The following is a 26,888-nucleotide window of genomic DNA, read 5'->3' on the forward strand; positions in this document are numbered from 1 at the left end:
GAGCCCATATTGAGCTTTGTCTTAACTCAAGTGTAAATGTTCTAAATGTGGGCCTAAAACAGTCTGGTAGTACTTTTGTTCTTGGGACAAGCATTTCTAAATGAACCAAATTTCTACATTTAAAACATCTTTTATCCCTTCACTTCTGTGAAAGCATTGCTTTCACAGCTGTCCCTTTTAAGGCAGCAGCCATAGCCAGACACTGTATGAGGGTCCAATTTCAGAAAAGATGAATGTATCCAGATAAGTCTGCCTTTGCTTTGTATGGCAAGATAGCTGTGTAGCAGGCCATATTAGCATTCTCATAAGCCAATTGCATAACAAAAGGAACTGTTTATCAGAGCCTTATTGTGATCCCAGATAAAATTCCCACTGATATCTCTTTCTCAGTCTTGGCAGGGGGTTGGGGGATGTGCTAAATTTGCCTCTACCATTGTATCTAATAAAAGTGGCAGCAGGCCTGTACTGTGCCACAGCTGTTTTTAAATCTTTTTTTTTTTTTTTTTTTTTCCACGAAAGGGTTTCTCTTTGTAGTCCTGGCTGTCCTGGAACTTACTCTGTAGACCAAGCTGGCCTCAAACTCAGAAATCTACCTGCCTCTGCCTCCCAAGTGCTGGGATTCAAGGTGTGTGCCACCACTGCCCATGTTTTTAACTCTTATTACTCTTGCAATCATCTCCACCTGCTTGATCCTCTTCTCAACCACAAACATGGGTGAGTCAAAAATTCTCAAGTTTGCTATTGAACTGTCAACTGCAGCCAATGGAATACTGGCAGTTTAACTATATATTTAAGTTTCATTTGCAATATTAGAGTATAACCATAACTTGGGGAAACAAAACAAATTTTTAAAAGTGCAAACAATCTATTTTTTCTAAAATTGACACCAAGTATATTACTTTTATCTTACAAAGTTTTGGCTGCCAGTTCTTATATATGAATGTATGATAGTGCAGCTTTTAATATCTCATTAAAGGGATATTTTAAATCTTATCCTTTATACATCTGGTTTCTGAATGACTCCAACCCTGAGTTATCAGTTTTAATTCAGGTTTCTGTTACCAAAGTTGCAAATTTTTAATCATGCCCAATAACTTATAGGCTAATAATGTATAACCAAGACATGTAGAACATTTTAATATTTTTAAAAGCAGTCATAAACAAAAGTGAAGTAGATGCACATATTATGTATTTTTATCCAAACAAATTTTCTTACTTTTTCTAGCTGTAATTTCAAGAGAAAAGCACCTTGTCATTTGTTGAACTCAATAAACCAATAAACACTGTCATGGAGATCATTCTAGGGAAAAAAAAAACCCCATCAATTCCTTTACCATAGAAGCCAAAAAGCTGTAGGCCCCTCCAAGAGCAGCTTATGCAAGTAATCACCTCTAGAGGGTTCCTTCTGCTGTGCCTTACTACCACCCACAGAGCAGGGTAATTTATCTATCAGCTTCTGTTGTGTAAATTGAGATTGCCTTTTAAGCAAGTTTTAAGCTAAATCAAATGAAGAATAGCCAGAAGTTTTAACCATTTTTTCTTTTGAACATGAAACATAGAACAATCATTCAAACAACAAAACACAGACAATTGACACACATGGACACATTGGCATGCCAAGGACAAACAATAGATAAAGAAAGCAGAACTAAGAATCTCTTCAGTAGGAGCCAGGACTTCTCCTGATTCTCTCCTGCTCCCAGGAGGGCTCTCAAATAGGCTTTTGCTTTTCTTTTTGCTAACATGCCTAACAGTGGAAAACTGCTTTAGCCCTTTCTCTCTCTCATTTTCAAGGTCAAACTTTCATCTCCTTCTTAGGAGGTATAGCATTTTGTCATCAATAGTTCCCTCTTGGGGAAACAACACCAATAAAATCAAAGAATTTTTAAAGATCCTTTTTGTTAACCCTTAATCCTGGAGCCTTGAGGGACTCTGAGACCCTTTAAGAGCAAATCGTGTTTGCTTAATGTCTGTCTTAGAATTGCCTTGCATTTTCTTACCTTCACCAAATCAATCTCACAAGCAGAAGACTCTTTGGTGATCACAATGAGGATCTTCTCTTTTCTCTCTGGAGAAGATTCGATCCTATGCTTAAGGGACATCCTTGTGGAAGAAACGTTCCATAGGACCCCAAACTAAAGGACTAGACATTGGGTGTCAGGTGTCCCAGCCCGAGGGGATTCAAGGAGACCCTAGGGAAGGGGGCAAAAGAATGATAGTACAAGAGATACAAAGAACAAGCACAGGACTGAATGTCTGATTGAGTGCTTAACTTTATTGTTCAGGTTGCAGTTATAAAGGCAAGCAGACAGGAAGGGCAGGATCCAGGAAAATTCAGTAAGTGTGACTGTGACTGGAGCAGCATAAAAAGCTTCTAATTTCTAATTTCTTCAGTAGCCTACCTGATTTGGGATGTTGTAGAAAGTTCAAAGACTGAGTCCTTCCTCCTCCAAATGTGAACACTCTTATCTGTAATATGTGTGTTGATTATAAGCTGCACTGATATCTTGAGATTTTTAGGTTTAATAAAAATATGATTTTTAAAAAAGTTTTCCATTTAGTTGGATTTCATTGTGAATTAATAGTGACTTAGATGATTTTTATGTTTATTGAAATGATTACATAATTCTTTCTTAATTCATCAACATGGTAAATTACACTGAATGATTTTTAGATTAAAACTTACCTTTCATTCTTTGAATGAACCATACTTAATCATGATTTATGTCATTTTCCTATAGACTACATGGATGCTAATAATGGGGCCCTGTCATTAAGCAGTTCTGTTGCTGTGCAAACTGAACCGAGTACTCATCACAAACGTACATGGCTGTCTCATCAACGGGGATGTAAGAGTATGTGTTGTGGGTAGCCCCAGCCTTGTATTTTGATGCTAGTTCCACTTTCCTGGGAGGGGCTGCAGAGAAGGAGTAAGTCAGTACACAGGTGACTTCTTGTGAACCTTCTGTCAACCATAATTTGTAAAATAAAGGCTAGAGCCAGTGATTGGGCAGTAGAAAGGGAGATGAAGAAAATGGCTTAGGGGAGGCATGAGGAAGAAGAGGTTGACTGAAGAGGAAGTCGACGGTGGAGGAAGGTGAAGAGTTGAAAGTCGATGGAGGAGCAGGAGGTGGAAGGACAATGGAGGAGAAGCATGTGGCCTGGAAAAACCACAAGTTATAAGGGATCTCATAGCTGGGGAATAGAGAAGTGTAATGGGACATCTGCCCAATATAGGCATGTAGCTTATACCCATAAATATTGAGTTGTGTTTTCCTTTATTTGGGTCAGAGATTTACTGTAACATATTGGTGCCCAATGTGAGATGCCACTTTGTTGTAGTAAATATTTAAAAACTCTTGCTGGTCAGGCCGACTATCTAAGCTATGGCATCTCTGGCTAGCTCAGCTACCATGTTGTGTGGCCAGAGGCAACGTGCGCACTGCAGCTAAAAACACCCAGCCAGAAACACCAGCCCTGCCACCCATGACACGCCATTGTGGGAGATGGCTCTGCCAATCTTCCAAGCTGTGTCCACAAGGCCGGGCATTGCCCAGACCATCCCACCAAAACATGGGCTCGGGACAAATGAGACTCTAATGCTTAGGTTATCCAAAGACCTTATAAATTTGGTAATGATCAATAATAAGAGGCCCATACAATCAGAGGTGTAACCTAATACTCAACCTAGATTTACCAACTACCTTTGACTGCTAGAGACAATGGAACATCTGCTTCCATGTCCCACTCTCATTATCCCTCATGTCCTAGCTCTTCCTCTGCCTTCTCCTCTTCCTGTTCTTACTCCTCATCTGCCTTTCCTTACTCCTCCCACCTTAGGTCCTACTACAAGTATGTGGTCCATGGCTGTACAGAGCATCACTGGAGGACACAGCTATACAATTTGATGTGATTTGCTAAAGTTTCATTAAGGTTTTTGTCTTATATTTATGAGGGTTATTGGTCTGTCCTCTGTTTCTGTGTCACTCTAAGTTTAGATGTACTTTCTGGATGTGCAAGAACCAATGTCATTTCTTCTATTTTTCTGAACAAGTTTTAAATAAAACTTTAAGCCTTGCAAAGCATAGTAGCTTATACCTATTATCCTACCTCTTTGGTGTTAAAATAAGGGTTACTGAAAGTTTGAGGCATGCCTGACCTGAGCTACAAAGTAAGAACCTATCTCAACTACACAGTGAGACAGTGAGTACCAGGCCAGCCTGGGCCACAGAGGGAGATCCTAGCTAAAAAAAAAAAAAAAAAAAAAAAAAAAAAAAAAAAAAAAAAAAAAAAAAAAAAAAAACCCTCACATAAAATAAAATTTGTTGAATTAATGCAGAGGTTATTGAACCAGGATAAATAATTTCTACCTTTTCATGGATTTGTGAATTATGATTAAAGTTGCAAACCATCTTTACTGCTAGGCTTTGCAGAGAGTGGTATCTTCTATTATATCACTGATACTGATTATTTTGTCTTCACTAGGTGTTAGAGTTTTAGTCCTCCCACCATGCCACCCTCCCTGAAACCTCTAGCTTTTGGGTTCTGGGATTGCTTCATTCCTGATTTATCCCTGCCCTACCCACTCACTTTCATTAAAAACAGGGGAAAAGTTCTCATGTATCCAGTATTGCCTCAAACTCTCTATGTAACTGATGATCTCAAACTTCTAATCCTCCTGCCTCCACCTCCTGAGTGTATGTGCCACTGCGCCCAATTTATAAGGCATGGAGGATTAAACCAAGGGTTTCATGCAGGCTAGACAAGCAGTCTGCCAGAGGCCCTGATGGTGGACTGTGGGCATTCTGCCTCTCTTCTAGCCATGGTCACATCAGAAAAGGTCAGCTGTGTACTGTCACCAGGGCCTAGAGGGCTGGAGTCTAGAAATTTGCATGTGACATTTTGCAAATGTGTACTTCTCAAATGCTTTATTTTCCAACCCAGAATGTACCTCACTAAAGGGAAACTTGAGATATGGTGAGTTCCTGTGTTTCTGCTATCTAATGTCCTTTCCTGATCAACTGTTCTCTGCTTCCCTATTTGAGGGGACTTTAAAAAGAGCCATGTCATTAAACTCTCTGACCAGGCAAATCAGCCCCTGCAGCTTCCCACCCAAGCTTTTGGCTCTCTCCTTTGTCTGTATCTTTTCTATCCCCATCTTTCCCCCTCAGGACCCTGTCCACAAAGCTGACATGGCTGGTCTGCATCACTGCCAACTGGGCCACATGCCCAGCCCCTTTTCTTTCCTTCTAATAATTAGCTTATTTTATCCCCTTGATGAGCCTATCACTATGGGAAAATGCAGCTCTACTATATTGTAGACTCTCCCCAAGGCTATTGGTTTTGGGGGGTATTTTGTTTGTTTGTTGTTGGTTTTTTTTTTTTTTTTTTTTTTGACTTCTGAAGTCTCCTCATAACTTGAGTCTGTAATTTGTGTATTTTTTTACTTACAAAATTTGTGACAATACCATAGAATTTGAAGTTGAGTTGTTATTTGCCACATTGAAAAGAACTGAAAGCTTTCCCATCATTAGTGACTTGATGATCACGGATTAAAACAGTAAATATTAAGTTTTTCTATTACAAACTTCTTTTAAGTAGTGTCTTGTGTGAGAATTAAGAGCGGGATAGGAAATTACAAGCTACACAGCAACCTGAAGCCTCACCAAACTTTCACCAGTGAGTCCAGCATCCACTGATGGGTTTTGCCGAAAATCATGGCTCCTGTCCCTCTGCCAATGCTTATTTTTCTAAATATATAATAACTCTTCCAAGTATCACTACAATTCTCCAGAATTCTTCATTTCAGATTCTTGGAAGACCTGTCATGTTTATTTATTTTTCCTGATTCCATTTTGGAACCAGCTATTTCAGAATCCTAATTTAATTCCCTAAAGAAAGGCATTTGGAAATAAGAATCTTAAGGTCCTCATTTTAACTGGAAGCGTCAAACTAGATCACACACACACACACACGCCACAGTTATGTGTGTGTGTGTGTGGTCTGTGTGCAATAATTATTAATTCCATAGGCCAACTTGTATTCACAAAGGGTCTCCCAGAGAGCTAGTAAAACATTATCTCTGGGTGAGCCTTGGGATCTTTCCAGACCATAGAAGCTTTTGAATCAGGAGTATGAATAAAGATCAACCTCACAATGTGAGCACCCATTGTCTAATTCATAGAGCACACACTCAAATAGGTTGAAAAGATGAAGAGTGGATTCTTGCTCTCTCTTCTGACTCTGAGGAATCCTTCTTCTTCTTGCCTTGGAAGTCAGAGCTTCTCTTTGAATTTAAATTGGTCCAAAGAGTTATGATTATAATTATGATATCAATCATTACACTAACAGCAACAAGTCCTTGAGGGGGAAAACTAGTTAACACAGTTAATAGAAATATTAGCAACTTTATACATATAGTTTGTTCACAATGATGATACATAGTAGCCCCTAAGGCCACTTAGAGAGAATGGGCTACATTATTTATGGTGTCTTCCTGCCATTGAGTTCAGCAGACAATGCTGTTATCCAGCTTTTCACTATTTTCATTCATCCTTAAAGACTCATGGTGCTCAATAAAATTGTTAATAAATTTCAGAAAAGTATGAGATGCTTCAACATAATCATGTTCAATTTTTATTTGCTCATGGATATTTACATATGGCTGAAGCCAGACCTAATTTTGAATGCCTTTAATCCTAGTATTTAGGGTTCTGAAGCAGAGAGATTGTAACTTTGACACTGAGATCTTGCCTCAACAAAATCTAAGAGTATATTATCAGAGTTCAGTATTTCTCAATATCTGAAATATTTGTGATTGTAAACCTACCCTCATTATCTTTCAACTTGATCAGGTAGGACTGCAAAATGTGGAATTGAAAAATCTTAACCCCTCCAGTGAACACACAAGGCACTGTGGTCTGCTCCTAAGCCTGTCATACTGGGCCAGCATCCACAGTCCAGCCATCATGATCTTATCTGTTTTCTCTGAGAATCCAATCTTGAATCCCTTCCTCCCTAGAACCCACCCATTTCAAAAATACAACTTAAGTACTCATTCTGCCCTGCACAGATGCTATATTTTACTCTCTGTAAGTTTATAGTCCTTTGTTGTTAAACTACAAATGACTTGAGGAAAGGCATTACATTGTGATTATCTTAACATCAGCACTAGAGTAAGGTAGCACAAGCATGTGGGCACTCTGAAAAGTTTCTGAATAACCGAATAACTGTTATCTCTACCATTCTAGGAAGTATCAAGCAAACTTAACACTTGCAAGTGTAAGTGAACATGATTCCCTACCATTAGAAACAAATTCTGATGACTGTGGTTCACCATTTACTCAAATTTCATATTAAATCTTTGCATGTGGATTTATTTGAAGTATTTCAACACCAAGACAGAAAAAATAGATGAACAATGGAATAATAATCAGTTGGACTCATTGCATGTATATTAAGTCCATACTTAAAATACAATTGAAAATGAAAAGACTATATTCAAGCCTACATGTTAATGGGGTTATCTTTTGGTGACTCGATTCCAGAAAAATGGTAGATGACATGCACAGGCATGTATAACATCAAAGGAACTGAAAATAATTTACATGGAGATAGTCAGAAGACAACATTCTTACTACTTAAGAAGAGGAAAAAGAATCACTTATCTAGAAATAAAAAATTCACATTTAAGAAATTTCAAATATTACAGGAAAAAACATTATATTTATTTATTTCTACTCAAAAAATTATTTTTATTACATATCTTCTTGATATACATTTCAAACCAAAAATGTTCACTGATATAAATAAATATAAATAGGTTTTATGTTACAAAAGAATAAGATTTACAATTTGGCTATGAACATGTCACGTCAGAAGTACGAAATCTGTTACAATACCACCAGACACTATTATACAAATGACCAGTCAATGAAAACACCTTCCTAAGGCATTTTTACTGGTGAAAACAAAACAATATTTCCCTGAGAGAAAACTGTAGCATACCCTTCTTAAAAGCAGTTAACTATTCCTGACTCAGATCTGTGTGTTTAAAGGTGGATTAATAGAGGTGATATTCAACCACACCCTCTTCATTTGCCATCAACTAAGTCAAAAGGCTCAACATTCCTCCTATCTATCTATCTATCATCTATCTATCTATCTATCTATCTATCTGCCTGCCTGCCTGCCTGTCTGTCTGTCTGTCTGTCTGTCTTTCTCTATATATCCATCCATCCATCCATCTATGATGTTTTTTCGTTACTACAGAGTCTCAGGTATCCCAGGCTGGCCTGAAACTCACTAGGTAACCCAGAATGACCTCGAATTTCTGATATTCCTGTCTTCCTCTCCCAAGTACTGGGATTATAAATGTGTGCCAAGGAAGAAGCCCAGGGATTTAGGCTCGTGGGGCAAGCACTATGCTAAGCAAACAATTTTCCCATCCCACTGCTGGTTTGATAGCATGTTCTTCCTTTATAACATTCTGCCAACTCATTTTCATGGAGAGTAGAAATGAAAACGCCTTCAGGTCAAGGGTTAAATTAGAATGTTCCACCTCTGTGGCGACTCTGCTCTCAAGAAAGGAAATTTCATTTGGAGACTTTGTTTACAGTTTGCAGTCTTCTCAGTATCTTTAGCTTCCTACATTCATTGTAAGCTAGACTAACAGGATAGATCTAGCCAAAAAAAAAATCATGCTTTTCCACTCCCCATATTACCACCCTAGCCTGAAAATTTTCTACACTTTCCCACACTTTAAAAACAAGACCTCCCAAAATCAAGCCAGTGAAAATCCCTTGTTTGTTGGGGGAAAGCCTTGCTGAGGAACTCCTGGCAAAGATACTGAGAAATGTAATGGATATGGTGGATTCTGTGAGGGGGAGTCACTTTTCTTTGGATGCAGCCCCTAATAGGATGCTCATGCTCCAGTGGTCAGCCCTATGGCACCCAGACTGGCAACAGTAAACCAGCTCAGTGGGTTTTAAGAGTCCATGAGATTGGAGAAAATGTCAGTGGTGTAGGCATAGGAGGAGCTTTAACAGGAGGGAGTAGGGGCACTGATCAAAACATATTCATGAGCTAAAGAGATGACTCAGTGATTTAAGAGCAATGCCTGCTTTTCTAGATGTCTGGGGTTCAATTCCCAGCACCCCTCACACACAGCAATTTTAACTCAAGTTGCAAGAAATCAATTTTAACTCAAGTTGCAAGAAATCTGGCCCATACAGGCACTTCATGGAGATGGTGCACATATATAGATGCAGACAAAACATTTCTGCATGTAAATAAGATAACCCTTAAAAAAATTCATTTATGAAATTCTCAAACATCAGTTTTTATATATAAATGACAATGTGTATCACAGTAATGAGAGTATCAGTATGTCGGCCACTCATTCAACAAATAGTTAAGTTCAACAAACCACTCTGGCAATAATTGAGACTTAATATGCAACATGTTACCTACATCTGCAGAAACTATAAGCCAACTGTCTCAACAGACATTTTGTGAGACAAAGAAATGTGGTATTACTAAATCATCCATATCTTTCATATATATTAATCAGAATTTCAAAGATATCTTGTCACACTTAACTTATGAAACCTGGCAGTGAGCTAATGGGCTTGTGTATTATAAGAACTGGATAGTAAAGAAGAAAACATTAATTAGACGATCTCACATAAATTTCAATCGAGTTACAAAACCACGACTTTACTTGTACCACAATCCCTAAACCCAACCTAACAATATAAACCCAACGTTTCTAGGGAACTAGACAAATCCTCTGATAGACATGAGACAGCTGGATGGAGCTACATAATCACCTCTCATTCATCAACTCTATCCCTTGTCATTTTCAATTAAGTAACTATAAAATCAGGAGAGTAAACACACACTCATAAAGTTAGTGCTTACTCTCCACAGCTACACTACTGAAACAAGGTCAGTGAATTTATTGGTTACCAACTGATATGATTTTCATCTTCAGGTACTTCCTTGTGGTTGTGTTGTTGTTGTTGTTTTGTTCCATTGTGACAGGCCCTTGCTGTATAGCCTAGGCTGGCCCCAAATCATGATCCTCTTGCCTCAGCCACCCAAGTACTAAGATTAAAATTACTAGCGTTTGCCACCATATCTGGACACATGGACTGTTACTTAAGTATGAATGTAAAAGACATCATTGAGTGGGTTGCATGAATTTCTCTTGTTTCAGAAACTCAGCAAGTAACTTTAAGGCAAAAATACTAGACTATAATTTAGGAAAAACACTCTCTAAAGGCTCCAGCACAGCTAGCTTAACAAAACCATGGCAGCAAGCAACTATGAAAGTGTGGGTAAAAGACTGGAGGACAGCAAGAAGGAAGTGCCTTCCACTCCATCACACCTCCATGGCCCTAGGCACCAACTCTGGGAAGCTGCCCTTACTCTGCAAATGAATGATTTATAACTAGATTAGTCAACATCAATAAAAACAGCAAGCTGGGGCAAATGCAGACAGCACAGGTTGCAGGTGAGAGATTGTCAGGAGCCATAATGGGACAAGCTAATAATTAGCAGATGATCATCCTGAAATGCTTGCCTTGGATTATTATATAATTTGCAATAAGTGAGCCCCCATCCAGCAAGGCTGTGAGGGACTTATTTTAGGAAAGAGTCTTGCTATTAATATGCTTTTCCTATTATTATCATTATGAAACATATGTAACAATCACTAAGGACTAGCACAGCTCTTTGGAGCAGATCTCTGCAGATCCATGAAGATGTCCTGTCTTGTAGTGATGCTATATAGACAAATAGATAACTTCTTAAGTCTTAATGATGATCCCATAAGAATTCCTAAAATTATATCAATGATTATTAAGCTCTTTTATAACGGGACTGTTATTATCCCCCTCTGATAGTCAAAACTGCAATGAGAACTCTGTCAGTCTCCAGAGTGTCATTAGTTAATTGCCCTTAGATAGTAACCAGACTTTCTCCTGCTCAGAGCACATTCTAATGAGGTTATAAAACAATTAACCAAAGGTGACTAAAAAGGAATTAATGATTTATTATAGGTGCTGGGACAGAAGAGAAAATATTTCCTGGATTTATCTATAAAACTTCACTAATTTCCTACTTATAGTTTTAAACCTTCAGTGAACCTGTGGAGCTAGACAGATGATAGATGTTTAGCCAGATAATTACTCCTAATGGATATGCATGTAAACATTCTCTGTTGTAAACTTCTATTTCAATTTATGATTTGAATTTTGGTGTGAACTTGTGATACACTTTGTAACATGTGACCATGTACTCTGTAAGATGTATAAGTACTGGGGACAAAAAGATTAGAGTTAGTTAGAATAGTTAGATGTAGAATAGAGTTAGAATAGAGAGTTAGAATAGAAGATAAAATAGAGACAGAAGTTTTTCCTTTTTCCTAGATAGAAGTTTTCCTTTTTCTCCACTTAGGACCCTTCCACTTTCCCCCTTAGATAGCTTTCATAGGAAACTTTTAACAACTTAGTAATAAATGCTATAACCACACCTCTAAGTGTCTTTTTCTTCCTGGAACCTCAGACTAGCAGGCAAAAGTTAGGTCCCAGCAGCTCCTGCTGAGATAGAACAAAGGCTATTTGCCTAATCCTCCGCTGTTAGGCTACAGATGTTAATCACCTAAGCCTTCAGTCTATAACCCTCAGAAGGAGGTTTTTAGGATAGTACAAGGTTATTTACTTAATCTTCTGCTATCCTTGAGCTGAGGATCAAACAGGTAACAGGTCAGTTACAGTAGCCTAGTAAGTAAACTTTAGCAATGTAGATAAGTAAACCTTATTGTACAGTAATCCTGAGAATCTCTTAAGACCAAGTCTTCTTCCCTATCCCTCTGTCCCCATACCCCCCCCCCGACAATCTTCCACCCACCCCCCCCCCAGGCTGCCTTTTGAAGAACCAACTACAACAAGAAGAAAAAGGGTCTTTTCTCCTCCCACCAAGCTGGGGCTGCCCCCCACCCGCCCCCTCAAGAGATGATTTTTTTTTTTTCACAATATTCTGGCTGAAGTATCTGCTTTACTTTTTCTGTAATTAGATTTCATTTTTGCTAAGCTCTGGATCACATTCTCAAGTGTTCTGTGACAGTAATGTCTTACTGCATTTGCCAGAATAAAACCCAGGATGTTTGACTAGCATTAAACAAGTTGCTATAAAAACTATTTACCTTGCTCAGCCCACCCCACCAAGATCTAATGATGAGATGATTTTTTAACAAAAGAATAAATCCTTTAGTGGTTTACATAATATTCACATACTTTATATACACTGCTTTAGAAGAATAAAAAATACTCCATCTTTGAAAGCAGCCATCTCTTGATATCAGCCAAGGAATGGGGGAAATTGGTTCCAGGAAGCCCTGATGACTCTAAAATCCACAGATGCCTAAGTTCTTTCTATGATACTGTATAGTAATTACAGATGAAGTGGACTCTGTAAGCCTTTAATAATGTGTGCACGGGGACTGGAGAGGACTCAGCAGTAAAGACTACTAGGTTTTCTCCCAGAGGACCTGGGTTTGATCCCAGCCAAGGCACTTTACTATTTGTAACTCTAGTTCCAGGGATTCTGTTGTAGAATGTACAAAGGAAAATACTGACCAAATGCTAAAAGGAATCCCCACACAGAAGGTTGTTACCTTCACCAACCATATTAGCATGTAGAGAAACATTTTAAGAGAACTCTGCTTAACTATTACTGGAGATGAAGGAAATATTACATTAAAAGTGGGACTCTTGCTCACATTTGGCCTCTATAACAGAGACCTAAAAATGGTCAAAGAGTTCGTTAACTGTAAAGCTCTTTGGGTAAGAACCGTATTGACTGTTGTTTCTGTTCTTTTTTTGTCCCTAGAATGACATATTGACACAGAGGGCACTAAGTGCTACCTGACTGATTGGCCAAATGACCTGAAGCTGTCCTAAGACTACCTTAGAACAGCAGCACTGTTGGGAATGTGAAGGAGAGTATTGGATGCCTAATGGTGTCCACAAAACAAGCCAATTAAAAGAATTTACCCATCTTCCCTTAGGTGCCCATAAACACTGCAGTTTGAAAGTTTTCCTGAGACAGTTATAAGACAAGATTCTCTTCCAGAAATATGGACTATGCTTCCCACAGTGATGGCAATTTCTTTTAACTCTCCATGAGTCAAACTTACCATATAGAAAACGGTCAACACCTAAAAAATAAAAGGGGAGAAAAGAATTATTAATTCTTTTTATTAATTTACTAACAATATATATGTATATATTAATCAGCTATACATAAGATCTCAAAACCAACTCACTCACAAGTAAAAAAACATAATTTTTAATTTATATATATGTATATAATATATATTATAAATACATGTGTGTTTATGTATTTAAACACAATCATATATTATCTACTTGAGCAGCATCAACACAAATAATATATGCTTGATAGAGTTACCACTGTCAATATAACCCATAACAGCAAAGCAAACATTACAAACATTTAGTTATGACTTGAGAACAAGAGACAAATTTAAAAAGTTTAAATAGAAAACAAATGACAATATAATAGATGATCAAAAACTATGAAACCAAGTATGGATGCACAGGCCTGTAATCCTAGCCCTGGGGAAACTGGGGTGGTGGGAATCAAGAGTTCAAGACCAGCCTGGGCTAAAGAATGAGAAAAACACCCAAAACAAAAACTATCAGAAACTGAAGTCACTTTCCACAAATTATAATGAGACTACCAACATCTTTGTCATATTGTGCATGCCTCTAGAACAGCTGGAGACTGTTAGACCCTGTAGTCTTAAGTTACATTTCCTTCATCACAACATTAGACCTGCCCACAGAAAATCTGAACAAAATCCACTGACCTGAGTTAGACTCTTCTTTGTCTTTAGATGTTCTTGTTGGATGCTGTACTGTGGTCTCCATAGCAGGTACATTCTGTGTTGCTGTAAGATGACCAGAAGTGAATCTTTGTGTAACCCTATGGAAATCCTTGGTCATTGAGAAGTGTGAAATGGTGGGCCTCTGTGTTGCTGGCAGATTCTGTGTCAATGAAGGTTTTACTGTGGCAAATCCCTGGGTTGTTTGTGCAGTTTGTACAGCAGAAGAATTAACTGTGGTGAGATGCTGGGTTACTGGTGGGGTTTGTGAAGATACAGTCGTTGATATGAGGGACATCTCTGCTGTTGCTGGTTTTGTGGCTGAACTTTTTGCTGTGTTGGTTTTCTGAGGTGTTGGTAGGGCTGCTGTAAAGGGATATTTGCTTTGGTAGATTTAGAGGGTTTGGTGGAACTCTTGTACCTGGAACTATAACTGTAGTGGGTTTCTGAGGTGTTGGTGGGATTCTTGTGCTTGGAACATTAACTACAGTGGATTCCTGAGGCGTTGGTGAGATTCTTCTGCTTGGAACATTAACTATGGTGGATATCTGAGGTGTTGGTGGGATTCTTGTGCTTGGAACATTAACTGCATTGGGTTTCTGAGGCGTTGGTGGAATTTTGGTACTTGAAACATCTATGGTGGATTTTGGAGTTGCTGAGGGGATTCTTGTACTTGGAACTATAACTGTAGTAGGTTTCTGAGGCGTTGAGGGGATTCTTGGAACATTAACTGTTGGTTTCTTAGTTGTGATCTTGGATTTCTCTATAAAGAAAACAATGTTAAGTTAATATTTAGCTAAATCTTGCTGGCCACATAAGGCTTCCCTAGCCATTATTTGCTCACTGACTGTTCTTTCTCTCCCCATAATCACCTAGATGGACTTTTAGAAATCCAGCCCTTATTACATCCCTCATCTGCTGCATCATTTTTTATCCATGCATATTAACTGTACACAGCAATGAGTTTCATAAAGCTATGACCTGTAACTATAGCAAGGGTTTTGACAATAATCATCAGCTTCCCCCTTTCTATCTTATTATTTCTATCCATTCCTCCATTCTCATTTCTCGTGAAAACCACTATACAAAGTAAAAATAAATCAATCTCTGAAAGGTGAAGAATGCATGTTCTCTCATTACTGGATCCTAGATTTTATACAACTAAATAAAATTATATATATATATATATATATATATATATATATATATATATACACACACATATATATATACACACACATATATGTGTATATATATGGAAGTGACTGGATGCCAGTGGCGATCCCCTGCAGACTGACTTTTAGCATTAGTTTGCAGAAAATTTAAAACAAATAAGACAAAAGCAAGGTTTGCTTTTGGTGACCTTGGGGGGTATAATTCCCCCTTTTTAGTTTTAACGACCAGACTGGTCTTACACTCAGAGATCCATCTAGCTCTGTCTCCCGAGCGCTAGGATTAAAGGCATGCACCGTGACAGCTCAGTTTACATTGCTATTTTTTGACAGGAAATTTTTTCATTTTACCCTTGATTTTACTTGTCTTGAAAACCATACAAACAGTTCAGTATGCATAAATACATACAAGAATAGAACATATGTACAAAAAAAGAATATAACAGATTACCTATACACTCGGGTGGTGGATCACTCCACTCTCCATATTCAGACTTCACAGTACAAAAAATGCTAGTATTTCCAACCAGAATGAAGCCTTTATCACATGAATAGGAGACTGAGTCACTGAATTTATACAACTCACGTTCCCACTGAAGTGTTCCATTCTCGATTTTTGGTGGGTCTTCACAAAGAATATCTTAGAAAGAATTAAAGTATTTTATTTTTAATGAAGAAAAACTGATATTGTATTTTTAATAAATTACACTAAAACATGTTAAAAAATTTTAAGACAATTAAAATCAATCATTTTTCTGTGTTCAGCCTTTCTGAAAAATGGCTACTGACAGTGCCTATTACAGTGGTGGTTGACCTGTGGGGCATGGAAAAGGTCTCCATTTTCACCTCCAGGGTAAGGTGTTGTAGGAGAGATGACTCACTGAGGTACAGGACACAACTGACTTAAAAATATATTATATAAATATATTATATAGACATATTATATAAAATATGAATTAACAATATAAAGTCCTAGCCATGTAGTAATACTTATGCTATAAAAAGAGATCTCTTTCTGACAGTTCTGATAACAGCAAGATCAGTGGGTTGCATGTTCAATAGCACCATTAAGCTAATCAAGGAAACAATATAATTACACTTGCACATCAAATTAAATAACCTCAAATGTACATATACAGATATAGAATACTAGCAAATTCATAATCACTTAAACTAAACAAGAATACCCCATTTGTCCAGTCCAAAACAATGTGAAGGCTGCCACAGAAACACAGGTATGGAAAGAGAGAGGACACACAATAACCAGTCTAGCAAATCCTCCTGAAGGATTAAGGGCTGTGATTCTTGATAGGGAAAACACAGTCAAACAAAAGAGTTGAAAGCCAATCCAGGCATAGAACAAGTAGTGTAGAGATATCAAAAACCAAAAGATAGGGGCTGGGTGATAGTTTGCTCAGAAAAGTACTTGCTGTATAAGCATTCCCCAATCACATATGAAAAAGTTGGGCTTGGTTGTGTGCACCTGGAAAAGATGGGGAGGTAGACACAAGCAGATTCCTAGGCCTATGGATAGCCAGGTTACTCAAATCAAGCAACCATCGGTCTCTTTAGACACTGCCTCCAAAATCCAAAGTTACCAACTCCTGAGGTCATCCTCTGTACCATGCATGTATGTGTGCACATGTGAGTCCCACATCTATAACTTCATATGTACCAACACAGAGGGAGAGAAAGATCTAGAGCATGAGAGCAGAGCACCAGAGAGCAAGAGAGTGAGAGAGCAAGATTGTTATATAACTAGTCCTAGTAGCTCATGACTGAAATCCCAGGATATAGGAGCCTCAAACATGATGATTGTTGACACACATTCGAGAATCCCTTGTGTAGAGAGGTAGTTCTGATGCTTTCTCTGACCAGGAATCTGTGATACTGATATTAAAGGTCCAGCCCCAGTTAAATATTGTCCTTATAAGAGTTTCCTTGGTCATGGTGTCTGCTCACAGCAGTAAAACCCTAACTAAGACAGCATGTAACTAAAGGCCATCCTTGAATGTGCTCCTAATTCCTCCTGGGTCTTTCTCCTCTGTAATCACAGTCACAATAGAGACCAGTGCACCCTCACTCATCCACACACCAGGGCTGCACACTGGATAACAATTCACTGTCCATCAACTGTGAAGAGCTACACTTCTGAGGATTCAGTTTTCTTTAAGGGGCTGGCCACTGAGACTTTGACCATGCTCCAGTGGGTATACATATATGGGCAACATATCCAGGACTTGGTGGGTATTTTGTTTTGGGGTTTGGGGGGGTGTTGTTGTTATTGTTGGAGTAGGAATGCAATGGTGGGAGGGTAGATCTGTGAAGAATGGGAAGTGAGTACAATCAGGGAGCATTGCATGAAATTTCCAAATAATTTATAATATTATACTGGGGGAAAATAGAATTCACTTTCTATTTTTTGTGTTGGTGATTTCAAAACAAAACAACAAATAGGTTAACATGGAAATCAAAAATATGACTCTCACAGTGGGGATATACAGGAATAGGCGATAACCTGGACTGCTCAGGTTCAAGGGACTTTCCTGAGGAATGGGGACCTCAGCAGCTGCTGATGGAGAGAGGACTGAGAGCCAAAAGAACAATGGTGTGTTCATGATACAGAGCATAAAGAAAACAGGACTGTGACTTAGAGCACAGCAAAAACAGAAAGTGGGCTTTGTGCAAACACTTCTGCACTAGGACACATTCCTGGAGGGTGGGAGTATATGGGGGGCACATTTCTGTGAACCAAAGGGCAGCATCTGCTGGCTTCACACTGAAACTGCCTACCCAGTATTTAGGCCAGGTTGCCTGGGCCAAGTAACTGTGTATTCCAGGCCCTCCTTTTGCTTAGTATTCAGTGTCTTTACAAGAACTTTTACTAAGAGTGGGAACAGACTCTTGGTAGTGAGTAGAAATGATAAAACCTTTCAAATAGTCCTAAGAAAAAAATGAAATGGAAGGCTTAGCAGGAAGGACCCATGAGGGGCCTGACAGAAGTGGGCTCCCTGACAGCAGGGTTCCAATCAGTTGTTTGTTCAACTGATTCCACACATTGGCTACCAGAGTGTCAGCCCACAAAGTACAGACTTTTCAACTCTTCTCGTTATACTAACACACACACACACACACACACACACACACACACACACACACATACACACTGGACTTACCATTAATTTCGACATTAGGGTTTTAAAAGCCTTTTGAGGAAGTTACAAGTTAAGTATCAAAATAATGAAAGACTGAAGGAATAAAGTCTACATTTTAAAATGTCTGGGACTTAGTAGAACATAGTGACCATAGCATACAGGAGTACCAGGAATCTATGCTTAGGAAACAAAAAACAAACAAACAAACAAACAAACAAACAAACTGCATGCATTTTCCATTTGTAAAGGAAACCATGCCTTTAGTGGACCTACATTTGGCTAGATATATCTATTTATGATATTGGTTTTTATTGTATTTTTCTCTTTAGAAACTGAGATTCTCAAGCATAAGAATGGTTTCTTTATGATGCAACCTTATTTCTCTAATGAGATAAACATAGCATACCTTCAAGACTTCTAGGTTATTATCTCAACTGATATCCACATTCTTTAAAAGAGACAGGTAGGCAACACTGACTCAGAGAAAGAACCAATTTGCAGTAAGAGACCTGTATTAAATGCCTTGCCATGACAGTTAGGTTTAGCACATGGAACCTGATCATTCAGACCCTGAGGAATATTTCCTTACATAAAATTGGGAAATCTGCGTCTCTGACTATTAGATGCAGTGGTTAGACAGCAAATGACCAAGCATAACACAGTTGGTTCTTAATTCTTAATTAAATTATGCTTTAGTTAAGGATATTACTGCTTAGAGCTAGTTTTAAGAGTCCATCCACAGCTGAAAAAATCAGAAGTTTGTCTTTAGTGGAGACAAAGTGAAAAGCAGGGCACCACAGATATGGTTGTGGACAGTTCTCAAATAAGAAGTAATTGATTTTGCTGCTGCTGTGGATGCACAACTTGAATACTTTAAATGTGAAACATGCCTGTGCATATTGGAAATGCATCCTGCCAGTCAACAGTAGGATTTTTTGGATTTCTTCCTCCCGAAAGAATACAGAAAGTGGAGGTTACACCAACTAGCTTGTACCTAAAGGAGAGGGGAAGAAAGGCTATTATATTTACAGACAGAAGTCTTATCTTTTCAATTCTCCAAAACTTCATTTTAAAAGATTTGCTCCACCAGAAGATGGAGACAAAATGACAGTTTTGATCAGCTTCTAGATGGAAATTTAAAAAGAAAAAAAAATTAGTTCACAGAGATGATAACAAATGGCAAGACTTCCAGACATGAAAAATGCTTCTTTCGCTTGCAGCATTAAAAATACATACAGGACAAAAACCTCCTCAAATCATGTGTAAGGAAATCTTCCCCTCTATATTCTAAAAGAAAAGCATCATCGTTCCCTTGATTTTTTAGGAAAACATTTTGAGAGCTCTTTGTACATCTACAAGGTATTTTGATCAAACTTAACCTCCTTACCCTCTTTTCCAACCCCTCCCCTGCTGGCTCTCCACCTATTCCTTCCTAAACCCTGCTTCCCTGTCAATCCACTAGAACCACGTAGTGCTACCCATTTCTCTGTCATATGGGGTAAGGGGTGGCAACTGAACTCAGAACACAGAAAAAAAAAATGAACAAACTGTGTGAATCACTGATAACACTGAAAGAACTCCCTTGTTCTACAGGAAGAAATAAAGAAGCCCTAAGAACCTTCACTAGACTTTTGTCTTAGCCCATGATGTGACAGTTTGTTTGCCTATAGTAAAACTGAGGTACAAATGAATATTTAAATCAGTTGAAAATGAGTTTGATTTCTAACACTTTGAGGATTGTTATTTTTGTATCATCAACATATTTCAGTAGTTTCTTCACTAATCATATTTAGAACTGCATATATGTATTGGAATGTAATAATCTAGATAAATTGAAGTATAAAAATCTTTCACTGGTCTACATTTCTAAGTTTACTAATAACTGCTAAGTTTGCTTGTAACACATCACAATAATTAGCTCATGACAAAAGTTCTTTGGGGAGGGGTATTTATGGTTTTTAGGGTTTTTTTTTCAGTAGAATATAGAAAATAGCTTTCATTTTGACATATAAATACATGTGCACCAATGTACATTGTCAGACTCACCCCAACTCTCACCTTGAGGGATTGTTTGAGAAGCTACCAACCTGTGACAGCAAGCCACAAATCTATCAGTGTGCACTGAACTCCTGATTTCTTTTGTCGTTATTTGAATAAAGTAGAATCTTGGAGTGGTGAAACTTACCCTTCGTGACATGAGAAGCTTATTTTTGAACCAAATGTAATGTCAGTTGATACTGTGATGTGACCATTTTGCAGTTCTCCAGGATTACGACATTTTTTTCCTAAAAAAAAAAAAGAAGAAGAAGAAGAAAAAAGAAAAAAAGGGAGACAGAGGGAAAAAAAAACTTCTTACTGTACTGAATGTTAAAATGGTCTATGACAGTAATTATATAAATCATATATAAATATACAGCTATACATACATTATGCTGAAAGTGAGTTGAGAAGAAAAATGCCTTAAGGGGAGAAGAAAGGAGGAAATGTAGTGGTCTACGTGTAACATGGCAGCAGAAGGAAAGAGGACCTGGGACCAGGTCCAGCAGGAAGGTGGAGGTAAGACAGTGGAGAAGAGAATGAAAGAGACCCAAGTGACATGGATATATGAAACTACGATGATGAAACACATCACTTTTATTTTAACTTAGATAAAATTTAAATGGGAGAGGGAGATAGAGAGAAAGCTGGGCTGGTAAAGCACTTTCCATGTAAGGCAAGGACCTGACTTTGATCCCCAGGACACACAGAAAAAAGTTAAGCATGGTAACAAGCAATTCTCATCCCAGAACTGGGTGGGCAGAGCCCTGGGGCTCACTGGCCAGCCAATGGAACCTCCTTGGGAAGCCCCAGGTCAATGATAGATACTGTCCAAATTTAAGGTGAACAGGGTCTGAAGAATGATACCCAAGGTTGTCCCTTGGCCTTCATATGCACTCTCTACAAGTGCATGAACACACAGAAAAACAAACACACATGTCATAGTAAGGACCTGGGGAAATGTCTTAGTTAATAAAATGCTTGCTTATTGCAGGTGTGAAAACCAGAGTCTGGGTCACCAGACTCCAGCTAATCAGGTGGATACAGTGATACACATCTATACTCTCCCAGTGATAGCAATATGGGAGACAGATCCCTGGAAGCCAGGAGGAGGCAGGAAGAGGACAGTTAGTTTGCTCTATGAGATGTAGCTCCAGACCAAAGGCACCTATGATCTGGCACCTAGGGGTTTCCTATAATACTCCCAATACAATGTACATCTACTCATGCATGCACAGTCATGCATACATTCATGAATAACATATGCAGACAGCTAAAAAATAGAAATTTGTTACGAAATAATGTCCACTTTGATTTACATGATTTTTACTTGTTAATTGTATCTCACAATAGCAGGAAAAACTAATTATCAGTCATATATACATAAATTCATCCTCTGTGTCACTGATCTTTCTAACCTTTACATTTCTTTAATTTTATATTCATTTTTTTTTGCTTCAGAAAAGCAAGGTACTTGGAGTATGTCATCATTTTATGTAACCTTAAATTTAGTAAACACAAACTCTGTCAATAAGTACTCCTATTATGTAAATATTTGTCTAATTAAAAAATAACTCATGAATCGTTGAAGAAACATTATACATATATGTTTTCCAGCACAAACAGAAGACAGAATATTTCCCCAAATACAGATGACTGGAATTACTTCTTCAAAGTGTACTTACTTTTACAAAATTCAGCAACTGGAGACCATACTAATTCCTCAAGGCAAGTTGATTTTGCTGAGACTGAAGGGACTTTTAGAAATCCTGGCCGACACTTATATTCCACAGTGGTACCAATTGGGAAAAAGCTCTCACTGATATACTCTTTTTTGAGAGTTGCAAAATTCACCCTTTCTGGAGCATTACATGTTTCTAAAAGAGTTAACATGGCAACAGAGACAAAGGAATGTCAATTTATTTTGTAATCCATGTAATCTAATAGCTAGTAGTTAAACCACCCCGTTTTCCATGAACTGTTTTTTTTAATATGGTTCTCTATTACCTTTATATAATTTTTTTTAAAAAATATGACTATAGTATTTGTAGTCCATCAAGTGTAATTACATGCATACCTTCATTTTTCAATTACTACGTGTCTGTGAAGTTTTCACATATAAATGTTGATAATAATAGAATTTACTGAATACTTCTAAATGTTTTACACACTCTTACTCATGTAACATCACACAGCTCCTGGTAACAGGAGCCAGATGAACCAACTGTGTACATAAAGTGTGCACCAAGTGTAAACAGCTGGGCAGATGTGCTCTAGAGAGGCAAGGATTCCAGCAAGAAATTCTACCTTAGTAGTTCAGCCGCCCAAGCTTGAAGCCAGGCTCTGTGGCATAAGAGGTACAGGTCTCGCCTACAGTATTCATCTTCTGGTAGATTTCTTTAACTCTGAAATTGAGAGAAGAGGCCCATAACTCATGAGGTTGCTTGAAGAATTAGATGAAGCAATACCGTGGAAGAGTTACAAACTCTTAAAACATGTGCTGAGAGCTTATGGGTTTGGTTTGGTTTTGGGGGGGTTTTTTGTTTTAGTTTGTTTGTTGGCTTAGTTGGTTGGTTTTGTTTTTGCCTTGTATGTGGGTTGAAACTACCAATGTAAAGCCAGGTTCTAGTATGCTTTCAAAAGTTAATTTTGAATGATTTTGGGTTTACTATAGAGTCCCCCCATTCAGGGGGGCTTTTATCTCTACTTTTGTGTAGTCAGTCATTCACTACATAACAATATTCTGATCCATGATGGGCCACGTAGACAAATGTGTGCCTGCAGGTATGCAGTGGAGCTCAAATATTTCTGTTGCCTAGCAGCATAACAGCCATCATAATGTAATGTAATTCCGCACTAACATGTTTGCACTGGTGCTGGGGGTAGCAACCATAGTACATGAAAATTGTGAGGGTATAGCACACACAATCACATGGAATAGATAGCATTTGATAAGTTTGTATGTTGCCAACTCATGTGTCTATCATACTATATTTTTTATTTTTGTTAGAAATAATTTTCCAACAAAAATTTTATAATAATTTGTAAAAAAAAATTAATATAGAAAGATACAAAGGAAGGGAGAAGAAAGAAAGAAAGAAAGAAAGAAAGAAAGAAAGAAAGAAAGAAAGAAAGAAAAAAGAAAAGAAAAAAATAAAGGCATGTATCATGGTTTATAGTTCCAGCTACTTTAGAGGCTGAGGCAGGAGGATTTTGATCCCAGGAGTTGAGGCTAGACTGAGCAACATACAGTAAACTAATGTTAATTATTTTTAAAAGAAAATTAGCATAGCTGTGGTGTACAATGTATATAAAAAATATATAGCAGACAGTAATGCCTTGAGATTCTTCCTTTCTCTCTCTGACTAATGTGTTCTAATTGCCAACAGCAGTTAGGAGAATAACATGCTATAGAGGTTTATAGTAAGAGAACAAAGCAATGGGTTACATATTAAACCCTAGTGAGTAGATAAACCATATAATATTATGTTCAGATGATATGCCTGAACCACCTCAAACTGTATCTCAAACATATCATAGGACTATATGTACAACAGAAGTAAGACCTTGAAATGTCTCCCAAGAGTTGTATCCATTACTTAACAAAATAAAGCTGAAGAACACAGATCACCAGGTTGTGTGTCTGAGGGTAACTGCCAAATATATTCACATATAATAAACAGTACCTATCATTTCTTTTCTCTATTAGCCTGTACAATAGAAAGGAAAAACTCTTAATGAAGAAGCAGGACTTGCCATAGGAAGTACTGCCTTCAATTAGCTTGAGTGTAAACTGCCAACCTGTATACTCTGGGGTTTAATAATGTTAGAAACTATCAATTACCAGTCACTCCAAAGAGGTGTAAAAATAACCTCAACGAGATTACACATTCCCAAAACTTTTCGCCAAAAAAAAAAAAAAAAAAAAAAAGAATGAAGAACTTACTATTACAGAATGTTTCGTTGCCAGACCATTCTCCAGTTCCGAGACAGACCACTATGTCTGACTTCCCTGGAATTTGTTTATAGCCCTTATTACATGAATATGTCACCTTGGTGTTCTTGGCAAATGTGGTGTGTCTACTCAAGTCTGGGGTGGCATTAGGAATGTCTGGAGGCGGGCCGCAGTCTCCTAGGAAGAAAAGAGCAGGTGTAAAACAGAAGCTGGCCAGTAACTTTCTTTCCCCAGACTTGGAGTAAGAGAAGTAGCAATGGCTCTTAACTCCCTCCTGGTGCTGAACCTGCTCTACAGGAACCTGCAATCCCTGGGCTCTCCTGAACACAAGACAAAAACTAAGTGGGGAGTAAATAATACCTTCCTCTGTCCCTCCTAGGGGATCTACTCAATATTAAAGCCAACACTGCAGGGAGGCGCCAGAAAAGACACCCTAACCTGTAGCTCAGGTCACTGCTTGCTACTGGACTCTCACCTGCTCAGGTGGTCAGACATCTAGCCTCCACCTTAAGAATAAAAGAGCCAGAAGCAGGGTTGAAGAGTCTTATTCAATCCACTCTTTTGGTGTCCTTAAGGACTCCAATGGATCCTGGGTGGTGACAGGGGGATCCAGTCACAGCCCAGATACCCCAGCACTCCATACCCTTCCCTCCTACAGGCCACCAGCACCTAGAAGGGGAGCATCTGAGTTACTGAGTTACTGGGTACAATGCCTGTTGAGCATGAGCCCTCCTAGTGGAAGCCAGCTGGCCCTCACAACTCCCGCCCTGTGGGTGGCCACTCACCCTGTGCAGTTGGTGATAGCAACAGCAGCAGTGACAGGACAGCATCAGCAGTGGTGGTGGCAGGGGCAGCACCGGAATCCCTGGCGCCTGCACAGGTATCATAGCCCCAGGTAGAAGAGAGGGTGCCTGGCTGAGGCTGAAGCTGTTTTGAGCCTCAGTTAATTGAGCTGCTGAGGTGGGGCAGGGCGGGGCCATTGTCACCCTGGGTGAGGCAGCCCACATGCAGAGGGCGTTCCCTATTTGGTGAGGGCAGCCATGGGCTTCTAGCATCACCCTGGAAACCCAGTGGTCTGGTGGGCCTGCTGTGACTTAAGTCAGGCAGGAGCTGGCATTTTGGGAGGAGTGCCTTATAAAGAAGGGTGCTTAGGTCCCCAATACTCTTTGCCAGCACTATGTTACAGCAGAAAGCTCCCCACACTCCCAACTCTGATCCCCTGAGTGCTCACAAAGCAAGGGGTAGGCATGATGGAATTCCTGAGCCAGTGGGAACTGAGAAACAGGGAAACACCCAGGACCTCTGTAGCTTCAGCTGGAAGTTGTCAACGGGAGGGTGGGAACTGGTGACCAACTGTGTTATCTCCTAGGTCTCACCATGGTGTCAAAACAGAAAGTAGGATAGGATCCAAGAAAACAAGTGTGGGCTACCAAGGAGCCAGAGACCAGCCTGCCAGACCCTGTTGCAGACAACACACAGAGGTCTAAGGAGATTGGCTGAGGTTTTTCAGACCTGGTCTGGGTGAGGAGTCACCTTCTTAGGTTTCGTTCTAGTTATGTACCAAGGATACCAGAAATGAGTAGTAGAGTTTAAGAGAATGATTTATTTCGTGGTGTGAAGAATAGCCTGTGACAAGCAAAGTAGTCCACACATTGGAATCATATCAGAGCATTTAAAGGAAAAAAGAAAATACACACACACACACACACACAAAGAGAGAGAGAGAGAGAGAGAGAGAGAGAGAGAGAGGTGAACCAGTGCCCAGAACAAGCAGAACATCTCTTGAGGACAGCACTAGGAATTAGGATTATTTGGTTTTGGTTTGTCACTGTGCAACCCAGTTTATGAAGCTGCAGATCCATGTGACATCCAGAGTAAAGACCCATGTACCACAGTGTGTCTCCTACAAACCCCGCCCCAAGGGGCGGGGACAGGGGAAGCAAAGGTGAGTTGCAGGTCCTCAGGTAAAAAGCCCCTTTGTGTGTCTGGTCTGGTTAGCAGAGTCCTGCCCTGAATTCCCTATTCCCACAGATGCTTTACCTGACCAGTAAAACCCCTCACCAGACATTCAGCCTTCAAAGGTAGGCCAGCAGTGTGTTTGTCACACCTTGTACTGATAATCTTTCCTGAAGTTTTCTTGAGGTTCCTAATCGGTTAGTGTGAGTTTTGAAGAGCAAACTGGTCTTTAACAACAGTGTTTTCCTCTGACTCATGCTTCCTTAGTTAGCCAAGCGCCAGGTTTTCCTGTTGCAGAGATTCCAGGAAAGGGTTTCTTCATAGGTGTTCACTGAAATCTAACAGTAGGTAAGCATTCTGGAGTTTACATCATACCCTAGGGACTCATGCCTGGAGACTTGGGAGGTGGAGGAAGAGGTTTGGGGTTCAAGGCTAGCCTGGGGTTTGGAAGTTCCAAATTAGCTTGGCCTAGATGGGGCCATTGCTCAAAATCATCCTGGAGTTTACAAGTCTCACAAAGGTAGAGTGTTTCTTCTCATAGTTGCTAAAAACTTGACCCTTACTTCCTTATTTGACACAGCATGTCAGGGCCCAGCAGTGACAGAAGTGGTGTCACCTGGGCTTCATTTATTCCCTAAGAGCTCTCTGTGACCTCATCCACTACTTCCTTCTGCCATGCCATAGGTAGCTGAGTCAGATAG

General features: G+C 39.0%; 1 protein-coding gene across 1 annotated transcript; it reads right to left on the reverse strand.

Moving 5' to 3' along the window:
• Nucleotides 1-6,119: 6,119 nt before the first annotated feature.
• On the reverse strand, nt 6,120-25,118 carry LOC117716414 (complement decay-accelerating factor, GPI-anchored-like). Its single transcript, XM_076941743.1, is given in 12 exon segments — nt 6,120-6,360; nt 13,202-13,222; nt 13,898-13,978; nt 14,334-14,409; nt 14,599-14,675; nt 15,536-15,724; nt 19,130-19,233; nt 20,425-20,524; nt 21,962-22,153; nt 24,223-24,408; nt 25,017-25,058; nt 25,061-25,118. Coding segments are annotated over 12 exon segments (1,293 nt in total). The 3' UTR covers nt 6,120-6,193.
• Nucleotides 25,119-26,888: the final 1,770 nt, after the last annotated feature.

Source organism: Arvicanthis niloticus, chromosome 10, assembly GCF_011762505.2.
Source record: "Arvicanthis niloticus isolate mArvNil1 chromosome 10, mArvNil1.pat.X, whole genome shotgun sequence".
Taxonomy (NCBI): Eukaryota; Metazoa; Chordata; class Mammalia; order Rodentia; family Muridae; genus Arvicanthis; species Arvicanthis niloticus.